This window comes from Glandiceps talaboti, chromosome 21 (genome assembly GCF_964340395.1).
Source record: "Glandiceps talaboti chromosome 21, keGlaTala1.1, whole genome shotgun sequence".
In the NCBI taxonomy this organism is placed as follows: Eukaryota; Metazoa; Hemichordata; class Enteropneusta; family Spengelidae; genus Glandiceps; species Glandiceps talaboti.
Genome location: NC_135569.1, coordinates 7,855,831 through 7,866,947, shown reverse-complemented (window position 1 = coordinate 7,866,947; position 11,117 = coordinate 7,855,831). Strand labels below are relative to the sequence as shown.

At 35.6% G+C, this 11,117-nt stretch overlaps 1 protein-coding gene across 2 annotated transcripts in view; it reads right to left on the bottom strand.

Moving 5' to 3' along the window:
• LOC144451665 (agrin-like) overlaps window positions 1-11,117 on the bottom strand; it is a 75,913-nt gene that overhangs the window by 25,763 nt on the left and 39,033 nt on the right. For both annotated transcript variants that reach the window (XM_078142559.1, XM_078142560.1), the window contains exons 7-8: window positions 9,404-9,628; window positions 7,414-7,620 (exon numbers count right to left, since the gene is read on the bottom strand). In XM_078142559.1, the coding sequence (XP_077998685.1) occupies window positions 7,414-7,620; window positions 9,404-9,628 (432 nt within the window). The remainder of the gene's footprint in view (window positions 1-7,413; window positions 7,621-9,403; window positions 9,629-11,117) is intronic.

The following is an 11,117-nucleotide window of genomic DNA, read 5'->3' as shown; positions in this document are numbered from 1 at the left end:
TGCAGTGAGGGACATGATTTTAAGTCAAGTGGTAAACTGTTCCATATTTTTACACCACTGTAGGTAAAACTTTTCTTAAAAAACTCGGTTCTATGTTTTGGAATGTATAAATCTTCCCTGGCAGCAGATCTAGTATTCCGACTATGAACATTGTGTATCCTTTTAAAAACATTCAAATAATCCGGTGCTAAATTGTTTTGTACTTTATACATTAAAATTGACTCATTATATAAAACCCGTTTTCTGAATGGTGTCCAATGCAATGTACGGAATAAAACATCACTAGAAGTGTTATAATCACAATCTAAAAGAACTCTTGCGACAGCTTTCTGGAGTCGCTCAATGCGCACTAAAAGTTTGATGGAACAGTGACCCCATATGTTGGAACAGTAATCAAAATGGGGTAGAATAAAACAATTATAAAAAGTCATCATGGCCCTTTTAGTTAGAAAGGGGCGAATACGTCTGAGTTGAATTAACTTAAAAGCGATACTTTTACATACAGAGCTGACTTGTTTTTCCCAGCTTAAGGTATCATCAATGATTATACCCAACAACTTATCATGTGTAACACACTCCAGTAGATCTCCATTACATAAGACATTAATTGATACATCAATTCTGGCTTTTCTTTGAGAAGTTCCAAGGATCATTGCTTTTGTTTTCTGTGAATTGATACACATGTTATTAAGGTTACACCAGTGCGAGATGTGATGCATGTCTTGATTAAGCTTATTCTCAATTTCTTTCAAATTAGTACTGGCGACCTGTGCAGCTGTGTCATCTGCATACATGTAAAGATCAGATGTATTTGTAAAAGGCACACTGCCAGTGTTAGTCCCTGGATTAAAGTTATTCATTTTCTGAACAAAGGATACCAAACAAGGTTACTGTCGGACTTCTAAATCACGGTCACTGACCGTTGGTGGTGATGTAAGCTAGAAGTATATAGACACCTGAAAATGCATGCCCTCTACTTTACATATCAAATATCTTTAGGAGCTCAGTCTATGTTCTACGGATTTTGCAATGATTGTTACTTTTGTTTCACATGCAAGTTATTGTATTTCAGCTACTAAAACACAGTGAATTTATGTCTATCAATTGATAGAACTTCAATCTCATGATTTCATCTCATATAAAAATAACACATCATAATTTCATAAATTTGAAAAAAAAAGTCTTATCATTTCAAAACTTCTTAGCTTGAACTATGAATTTATCATTCTGATGAAGATCATCGACAACGACAGATTGCAAGCTCAATGCTGAAAATTTAAAATACCTTTAAATAATAATCTTTATAATTCAATTGACCTACCAAACTAATAAACATTTTTAGTAATTCTTTGTCCAATTAACAATTTCTGTTATCTAACACACAACGTCAACAAAGATATGCTTGTCAATAATTTTGCATAAGGAGTACATTCAAGTATTTTGTATGTTAATGTTGGTTGGAAAAAGGGACTCGGTAACAACTATCCATGGGGACAAATTTCAATGAAATTCGTAAAATCTCTCCAAACTTTGCTATATTCTGGTCCTTTTGAAACAATAAAAGAAATTCGGGAGGTCAACAGTCTTGTTTTCAAGGAAATCGTCAATCTTGTATTTTCCCATTTTGGCGGCCATATTGGATGGTGGCCATATTGAATGGTGGCCATATTGGATCTAAAATGGAATAATTTTGATAACATTTTGACCTCTATTTCAAAGAGTTGTATGGTGACCCCTCATTTTTTTTCTCTTGATTTTAACTGAGAATGGATTGGAGTTTTCTTAAACAAAGTAGCAGCCACATTTAAACAGTTTATTTCCGAGGCGCAATTCACATTAAGTATCAGTTTATTTCATCTGGCATTTGGATTAGTATTGACCCAAAATTACCACTTCACAACTAGGAAACAATCTATTTGTTTCTGTTTTTGCATTATGTGTCATGGAAACCAAGTTGTTGAGTCCTGCTTATAAACAGTATTGGTTATATAGCCCAATCACTTCAAATTTAAAGCACTCCAAATTAAAAAGACAAAGTGTATCACGTAATGCTAATCACTTAAGAGTTGTCAATTAATGACAAGATATTTCTAAAGTGAGTATCATTTACATTCAAATTGTACGTCTTACTTGCATACTAATTAATGTTAGAGGGTAATACACTTAGGAATGTACACCTATCTATAGCTACTCTCCACACTTAATGTACTTAAAGTCATCATTAGCACAGGAACTACAGTGAGCTAAGTAGACGGTTTGGTATTCAGATACACTACAAGACATTATTTACACGACAATCACAGTCAATTAAAAGACTAGATTTTTAAAAGTTCAGCAGTAGCATACACTTAACACCTGGTATAGAACAGAACATATGTATCAACATGACCACTTAAAGCTGCAACACGACCACTTTCAACTGGAAAGTTTTTTTTTTTAAATAATGTTTTATTGTTAGGTACAATACCTTACTCATAATATTGTACACTGTGAACAGTATTGCATACTGTGAGTGGCAAATCATATAACATTTACAAAGTGAGATGTAGGAACTGAACTGGCACTACACTATATCACAGTACATTACATACTGAGTAGCGAATCACAGAACATTTACAAAGTTAGATGAATGCACTGAACTGACGCTACATTATGACATGGTGCATTACTTGATGTAAGCTGAGTATGACACGTACATCATCTAGATGTAGTAGAAACTGAACAAACACTACACTATATCACTGTGCATTACAAACTATGAGTGGCAAATCACACATCCACAAGTGAGATCTAGAAACCAAACTAACACTATACTATATCATTGTGCATTACATACTGTAAGTAGCAAATCACACAACATCTACAAAGTGAGATCTAGTAAACAAACTGACGCTACACTGTGACATTGTGCATTATATAACGTGAGTGGCAAATCACATAACATCTACAAAGAGATCTAGAAACCGAACTGACGCTACACTATATCATTGTGCATTACATAACGTGAGTGGCAAATCACATAACATGTACAAAGAGATCTAGAAACCGAACTGACGCTACACTACATCTTGGTGCATTACACACTGTGAGTGGCAAATCACATAACATCTACAAAGTGAGATCTAGAAACCGAACTGACACTACACTACATCTTGGTGCATTACATACTATGAGTGGCAAATCACATAACATCTACAAAGTGAGATCTAGAAACCGAACCGATGCTACACTACATCATGGTGCATTACATAACGTGAGTGGCAAATCACATAACATCTACAAAGTGAGATCTAGAAACCGAACTGACGCTACACTACATCATGGTGCATTACATACTATAAGTGGCAAATCATCACATAACATCTACTAAGTGAGATCTAGAAACTGAACTGACGCTACACTATATCATTGTGCATTACATACTATGAATACTATGAGTGGCAAATCACATAACATCTACAAAGTGCGATGGAGTAGAAACTAAACTGACCTGTCTGGTCATTGTACTTATATTGCTCTGTATGGGATGTAACAGCATGCATGGGAGAAAAAAATGACATGTTGTAAGTTGATGTTAGTGAAAGCGCAATGAAATGAATAAAGACAGTCTCTGTACATATGATATATGATGATAAAGCCCACCTAGCACTCTTATTATTATACCACGTTACCAATGGCAACAAAAATGGACTTGCAAGCTTAACACCTGGATGGTATGAACTTCAGAAATTGTTTGTGTAAGATGACAGTTGTCGGAGTTCAAACAGTATGATGTATTAGTATAGGAATCATTAGCGAATATAATAATATGATATTGATGTCATTAGTACCATATACTAAAATACTCCGTTATTAAGGTGGCACCAAACTGAGTTTTAAAAAAAGTGAGATACTTAATTAAACTATTACAGTATAAATCCCACACAAAATGTATAATTATATAAACTCAGCTTTAGGTGCATGTGCCCCTTTAAAGGATCGATGTTTAAATCTCACATTTTTACATGAGTGTTATATCATCTTTAGTATCCAAATCATAAGGTGGTCTCTTGCTCAGAATCAGCTTTTTCTATAGTTCTGATAGTCAACTATGTAACATAGGCTTTATGCGTCTCTATCGTGTATTATGGGATATTAAAATATGACATAATTTTTTGGTTACCAAAAAATTCAGGGAAAACCCACAAAATCTTGGTTTCCACTTTCCGCATATTTAACCACCTTTGTCACACTGTGTCCACTCCAATTTATATCTAAATTTTGTTAATGTGTATTGTGATTTTGCATTTTCTACACTGACGATAAATTCCATTTTTGTTTTTCATTATTGTGGGCAATATCGTATTTAGGGAAATTATCAAACTCCAAGGCAAAAAATCCAGTATTTCAAATCTGTGTTCCCCTAGAAGTCTTTATCAATTTAGAAATCTGACAACTCTACCATCATGCAGATTTAACCATGGAGAGTTTCTATATTAACACAGAAATGCTTTTAACTGTTTACAGTATCTCATCCCATTTCAAATTCTTGCCCCAACTGAGGACGCCAAAGGTGAAGGGAGTTCCTTGACTCTTTTTATCAGGCACAGTATGATACAACACACACTCCAAAGAATGTACACGTAGTAAACCTATGCGAGATAACATCAATTAATTACATTCTGCTTTTTGAATGAAATTCAAAGACGGTAGTCTGTAAGAGACGACATTTGTACCATGCTACAACCAGTGACAGGCAAGCATTGACAAGCAGAACTTGTTACAAACAGGGAAAGTAAACAAATGAACTGGATTAATAACACTTGGAACAGCATGTTGGAAGAACAGAGACAAGTCAGCACCCTGAAGTAACACTGATACTCTAACATACTCCTAAGCTGCTGTGAACATCTGCTTTGGCTCATGAGGTTTACTTATAGAGTGCTTTGCTGCCTATATCTTTGCATGACCTGGTCACATCTTATAAGCTATTGTTCACTTTATCATTTTATAAAAAAAAATCAAAAAAAAATCATATTACATTTGAAGTAATTCCAATCTATCCTACTCTTGTTTTGAATGGCATCAGTTTCCTATAAAGGAGTGTATACAATGACATTGGCAAGTGACAGATGTAATAGTTATTTCAACTGTAGACAAGAAAGCCTTCAAAGCACACTGTCTCCAACAGACAATGACTGTGTGGGAGTTTGAAGGGTCATATGACATAACCTGCTTTGACTAGCATTACCGATCATAGCCAGAGATAAATTGACCATCAAAAAACTTACACAAAAGTATTACAATAGAAACAATGAGAGAGGCAAATGTTTGGAATACTCTAACAAAAAGTCATGACAAGTGATATTGATGTGTAAATTACCAAACAATAAAATGCAAGTCTGACTTCAGAGAACGGATGTCATTAAAATCAAAGAGTTGTATATAGTTGCAAATAAAAATGATGTATTTCACTAGCAGAACTGAAACGGGAGGGGGGGGGGGGGGGGGTGTTGAGAAGCCTGACAGGACTGAACAACAATATTGTACAGGGATGATCACACAATGTCACAAAGCTCAAAAAACGAACAACGTTCTGTTAGGCCAAATGAGCTGCGTCCTCAAGTTTTTGGTATTGCACTGCGATGAAAATACCACTAGTATGTGTGTGCAACTGTGCAAGTAATCTCTGGTACATATGTATTGTACTGCGATGAAAATACCACTAGTATGTGTACGCAACTGTGCAAGTAATCTCTGGTACATTTATAACAATAAATTATACCTGATAACAGTATTAAGTTTGAATTATTACATTTCCTAATGCTATGAATCAAGAGATTTCCTAGTTCCAAATACAATCTCTAACACGTACACTTTAGTATGAAGTCACATATTTCAGTTACTATGACGATTCCAAAAGTCTAATCCAGGTGTTTATCAATCAACTTCTCATATCAATCAATTCTATAAAGAATATGTTACATATAACCCTGTGTTAGTTGTCAATAGTCTGGATGCCAACACAGTCTCTAACTAAACCAAGTCTGATCAAAGTCCCTCAATCAGCACAAAAAGTTGTTCATCCAATCAGTGGACCCAAATTGTTATAATTACTGTAAACAGTGTATAAGTAGAATCCTGAGCTGACAAATATACCATATTTGGACATTACATAACTGCCCCAATAAACACTAACTTTATGAGGGACTGTGCTATTGGTTAGAAGTTAGAATTTTGTGACTGAATAACAAAGACTTGATATTAATGACTGTGTGGGTGGCTGTGGATGAATTTTAAATTGCATCTCATCACTTTTAGAGTAACGACTTTGACTATACTGTGAGTGGAGGTTAAATGGTAACGATACCATATAGGAACTAGACTATGTGAGTGGAGGTGTAAATGGTAACGATACTGTATAGGAACTAGACTATGTGAGTGGAGGTGTAAATGGTAACGATACTGTATAGGAACTAGACTATGTGAGTGGAGGTGTAAATGGTAACGATACTGTATAGGAACTAGACTATGTGAGTAGAGGTGTAAATGGTAATGATACTGTATAGGAACTAGACTATGTGAGTGGAGGTGTAAATGGTAACGATACTGTATAGGAACTAGACTATGTGAGTGGAGATGTAAATGGTAACGATACTGTATAGGAACTAGACTATGTGAGTGGAGGTGTAAATGGTAATGATACTGTATAGGAACTAGACTATGTGAGTAGAAGTGTAAATGGTAATAATACTATATAGGAACTAGACTAGTTGTCAATGACAATGGACATTCCTTTCCATTTGAGGAATTTATTAAACATGGTGTCAAACCACATGTCGGCTATGTAGGCCACTGAATGTGAGTGAAGTGGCATCAATATCTCATTATTTATACATTGTCTGTTAACGGAAGGTGTATTGTTTTCTCTCTTCTTTGTTGTACTTAATTAATGTCTGATCTACTTCCCTATTGGAAACTATGTCACACCCAAAACCTCAAACTAAACCAAAGTATCAACAAAAATGTCACACTTCACAGTTATTAATCTTCTTAAAATTATGTAAAAGAGTCAACAATGTTAACTTATGATTAGAGATTTAATAGTCATGTGACTCTGGTCTAAAATTGATAAGACAGATATATGCAAAAATTTATAGGAGAGCAAACAATTTTTGTTGAAGATAATTTTTTTACGAAAGTTGATTGTCAAGACAAACTTTTTCAAAATAAATGTCAAAATTTTGGCATAAGTCGATGATAATGAATTAGTTGTATTATTCTGCTCTAAAATTAATTTGAAATATGCCGTTTATAAATAAATAATAATAAATGCAAAAACTTGTATGGCAATTTTTGGAGTAAAACAATAATGATAATCTGTCCCACTGCAGAACAGATATTCAATAAAATGACATATTTTAATTGACTTACCACAGGGTCCTTGAGCTATGACAGAAATCATTGTCTGTTCCCGACATGACTTGACTTGTAATTCACATTCATTGTCGTACGTCACATCATCAGAGCCACACACTGGGGCATACACTGATATACAACCTTCTGGGCAGACGCACATCGCATCAAGACCATCAGACTCACAAATGGCGCCATACTCGCACTCTATACCTTCACAGTTACCTGCAATGAAATGATCACATGATCAACATTTAGAAGAGAAAGCGTAATCATCAATGAACGACATCTTGTCAAGATTTCTGAACCATACATATTCAAGTCGGGTGAAGGGTTTTAGAGGAGAAGCAATGCCAATTGTGTAGAGAAGCTTGGAAAGGGCTTGTTACCACGAATTCAACAAAAAGAAGATAGAGAGGAGGAAAAGGAAAGGCAGAGAAACATGAAGATTATCTTTTTTTTTAAACTTTTAAAAATTGACCGACCAAGCGACCAACCGACCGACTGACCGACCCACAGTTACTATGAAAAAGCAATGAGAAACAGAAAAAAATAGGGTCATCCTTTATACTGAGTTGTCTTGTGAAAACATTCTACAAAGAACACTGCTTCAATTGATACACTCAAAGGACCCTAACTCTGTCGCTTTGTCCAAAGCTATTGCTAGTATGGATGCCAACATTGTGAGTGGAGGCGTAATTCGTAACGATACTGTATAGGAACTAGACTAAGCTATTGCATAAAGCTGTTACCCTTGAATGTTAGGTAATCTGTGCAGGTGAAAAAAAAATACCAACAAAAGGTCAATTGTGTCTATGCTATCACCCCTGCATTAAAATCTAGACATCTGCAACAATTCATCACGTTGGTTTAAAAGGTCTTTTTTGTTACATCTTCTTCCCTGGAGACATGACTGATTGAAACTCAAGAGAAACACCCGGGACAATTGTTCAAACATTCTTTTCCAATGTAAATGCTTTTCTTTATTTGCTTAGAGTTAGATACATGCACTAAAAAGCAGCAGTAGCTAAGCAAGGTCACACACTGACACTTCAACAAACCACAGCAGGATATCTGAGTGATGTCTTTCAAAAGACTGAATGCAATGAAAAATACATGCTCTCCGCAGGACTTGTTTGTTAATCACTGAAACCATGGCCAGTCAAGTGTTAGATTTGATACAAAAGATAGACAAATATCCTGACGGTAGTTTGTCAGACATCTAATCAATTCCAAACAGTGGTATGTTTGCTGAAGATGGGTCTTTGAGCAAATGCAAGGCTTTGTGGTCAATATAAATGGTGCCTTCAGATTCTGGTCACCTGATTTGCAGAGAGCAAGGTTCTAACCTTTGACCTCTGATATAATCAATATAATCACATGTTCTTATCATAAAAATTCAGAAAAGGGAAGGCCTTGCTGATTTCCTCTTCTCTGCATGTGGCAGCTTTGAATATCGTTAAGTCATTTTATTTTTTAGTGATATGAAAATATACGTTATACATAAATATTACTTTTGTTGTGTTTTGCTCTATTCTTTCATGATAATGTTGCAAATACCCCAAGTCTGAGATAAATATATAGTTTTATCACTACCACTGAGTAGACACTCACATCCTGAGGACATTCCAATACCCCTTAGCTAAATCACCATAAAGTACATTACCTGCATGGACCCCTTAACTGACTCTAACTTAGTAATCTGGGTTCTCAGTACGCATGCTGGTGTGCAATGATTGTTTTCCGTAAAGCACTTGATTTAAAACATTTCACATATTTTGATATTGATATTAGCTTGTGTGAATAACAGAAATTAACAAGCACTCATTTGGGGCATGGTAGAATCTTCACTATTTTAATGAACAGAGTGGTCTGTCCACGTTTAACAACACTTACTGAATGGTGCAGTCTGTCTTAAGACTTTGTGTCTCTCTATATATATGGCTGTATCAAAAACAATTGCTGGGTACAACTCCCAGCACATCAAAATTACAAAAACAAAACTTACTGCATGGTGTTTCTGCAACTCGTAGGATCTCCTTCTGTTGTTGGCATGCCGCCATTTTGAGTTGACAAACGTTGCTATAGGTGATACCATCTGAGCCACATACAGGGTCGTACTCTGTGATACACATAATATCACATTCACAGAATGGGTCTCCAGCCTCATTGAGAGCACAGATACCGTCAAAGTCACATGTGAACTGATCACAAGCTCTCTTCTTTTGAGTGTCTGAGTATGAAAAATACATCAAATTTATTTAATTAGGGTGAGCCTTAATTTTTCTGTTTCTTATTACCTGATTGACACAAATTTTTAGCTCTGACAACAAAATTAAAAAGAATAAAAAATTTCGCCCACCCCCCTTAATATTGTGTGGAACACTGCCCTCTCTGGCAAGACATAGCACATCTGGACTGTCAACATCATCTACAGTCAAGGTGGCGGGGACGACACTTGTTCACGAACAGAGCATTTCTTTCATGATCATTAAATTACATATAGAAACCAGCAGTACTAAATGTTTGCCTACAGACATAGAAGAACACGTGTTCAGACTTGAGTTTTGAGTGAACTCAGTTTGTGTCGCCCAACCCCTGACCAATTACCACCAATGTGAATCTTTGAAGAGGGAGATCAATAGTTCAATGTCAGTTGTTAGCCATCATACCACATCCTCCCCCTCACCCTAACTTAATTGGCCAAATTGACAATAGTTTCAGACGGCAGAATCAATTTTCAAATCAGTATGTAGTAGTATACATTGTACTCTGAATACCCAACATGTAGTTTGTAGTCACATACATTTGCTATAGCTACTATTCTTTTATTTCTCAATTTGACAACTTCTTTTTGGATAATATTTGTCTTTTAATGTACAAATGTTGACATTGATGGAATTTTAGATTTATGGAGAAATTCCTCATTGAAATCTTGGTGTTGTATGGTTTTGTGGTCACTGATACATATAAGCTTTATGCTAAGGAGTCTAACAATATTTCTATACCTAGGGTAACCCTAACCTAACCCCCCTAGCTGAATACTAATTCATTTTGGTCACTGATACATATTAGCTTTATGCTAGGGAGTTTAACACTATTCCTACAGCTAGGCTTACCCTAAAACTAACTCCCTAGCTAAATAGCAATTTACTGTGATCACATACATATAAGCATTATGCTAGAGAGCCTAACACTTTAAGCTAAACCTAAAATTAACTCCCGAGCTGAATCCATCCAGTTTTGCTAAGCTGACATTATTGTCAACCCCCTAATTATAATGATAAACTATGTAACCCCATATGTTCCACACCACTGAACCATAGACAACTAGTCCATTTATCATCATGGCTACATAAGGTGATTGTGAGACAAACTTTCTCTAATGGTTCGATGATGACTTAATTGAAAAGATTCACTCATCAGAGCTGACAGTGTTCCTGTAACCGGAGACATCGTTAGAAACACAAGTCACGTTAACTGGTAACATCAATCTGAGCAATTAAGTCCATGGCTTCACAAACTCAAGGCTTTATGTAGGCCACACAGACTGGTAACAGTTCCTTACACAAAGTTTCCAGAACTCAAAATGTTACTACAAAACTACACACAAAGCAAGACTGTAAATACGGTACAAGGGTTCTCTTAATAAGACTTCAACTATATACAACCCAATAAGGTAGAGCTCAGGACATTCTAGAGTAGTGAGTCCAACCTAAGGT